The 1,470-nt window shown below is 35.9% G+C and overlaps 1 protein-coding gene across 1 annotated transcript; it reads right to left on the reverse strand.

Moving 5' to 3' along the window:
* Positions 1-205: 205 nt before the first annotated feature.
* LOC112904304 (polygalacturonase-like) lies at positions 206-1,457 on the reverse strand. The gene has a single exon (XM_025974016.1). The coding sequence runs from the start codon at positions 1,386-1,388 to the stop codon at positions 276-278; it is 1,113 nt and encodes a 370-aa protein (XP_025829801.1). The 5' UTR covers positions 1,389-1,457; the 3' UTR covers positions 206-275.
* Positions 1,458-1,470: the final 13 nt, after the last annotated feature.

The raw sequence follows: 1,470 nt of genomic DNA on the forward strand, positions 1-1,470 counted from the left end.
GAGAAAAAATTAAGCCATAGAATTAGAAGAATAAAATGGAATAAGTAATGAATGAGAATCAATATCAATATACTACTCTGGACCTTTACAATCAGTAAAGTAGATGTATTTCTATATGTAAGATTTTTTCATAGCTAGCATTTTAATTGTGACATACACTGACTATAAATTTTAATGCAAAGTTTTGCGAATGTAAAACTGTAAGAACGACAATTATACTTATATTTTCATAGAAAGGACATACGTAACATTAATTGAAATACATTTTAAAAACATCATTTTCCATTATAATCCTCACATTTCAATCCACTGTCAATGGGTATTCCAGTACAGTTAGGACGTCTTCCTCCTCCATGAACATCAATATTTTCTACCGTCCAATGTGATGCCACTCCATCTGCCAACAGAATGATAACATTAGTACCACGCCTTTGGACAGTACCATGAATGTTTCGGAGAGTAATGTCAGATATGTTAAAGCCTGGTAATGGAGGGCCAGTTACTCCATTATTTACGTAATCTCCACGGATGGTTATACCGTAATCTCTAATATTCTCTAGAATAATATCTTCATACGTAATATTTCTTACAATTCCGGTAGTGTTGAATACTGTCTTGATGCGTACACCAGTACCAGAGTTTACTACGGTACAATTCTTAACAAAAATGTTTTCAACAACCGCGTTTCTGACAGATCCAATGGAAATTCCATGAGTTCCTGAACAAGTGTTATTTATGAATACGTGATCACTTCCGGAATTGATAGCAAGGCAGTCATCTTGATTAAAAATACGAGAATTCATTATTGTAACCCTTTTTGATGCTGACGTGTCAAAAGCATCAGTGTTGTGACCTCCTTGTGTATCGCCATCCGAATCATCTATGGTGATATTTGTTAAGGTCACATTCTCGCAGCCATTAATTGAGAAGCACTGGGTGGGCGTATTTTTAATATTTAGGTCTTTAAAAATTGAATTGGTGACCCTTTGAATCCTAAAGAACCTTGGTTTTAGTTTCCCGCCCCCTCCACCAAGTCCATCCCACCATCTAGCTCCATCACAATCCAAAATATGTCCTGGAGCTCCGATAACTGTCAGATTGTTACCCCTAATTATAATAAGGAACCCCTCCATTTCTTTGTAACCAACAGTAATGCGTCCAGAAAATACTATTGTGGTACCATCTTGTGGTTCTATGGTTAAATTACGACCAGCAGGCACTTCGAAATCCTTTACCAAAATCTCTGTACAATTGGATACTATTGAAGCTAGAGGATCCAAGGAATTACCAGTTAGAGTACAATCAGCCGGTATGTCGTCGTAATTTTCAGCTGCCCAAGATGTACTCGCTAGTAGAATACAAATCACAATCAGTTCGTAAGGTTTCATTCTGAATTTGGTAATAATCGGCTTCTAGAAAATAAATTTCAATTAAGATAGGCTTATGTAAATTGATTCATGAAATAACAAC

This window comes from Agrilus planipennis, unplaced genomic scaffold, assembly GCF_000699045.2.
Source record: "Agrilus planipennis isolate EAB-ADULT unplaced genomic scaffold, Apla_2.0 scaffold130, whole genome shotgun sequence".
Classification (NCBI taxonomy): domain Eukaryota; kingdom Metazoa; phylum Arthropoda; class Insecta; order Coleoptera; family Buprestidae; genus Agrilus; species Agrilus planipennis.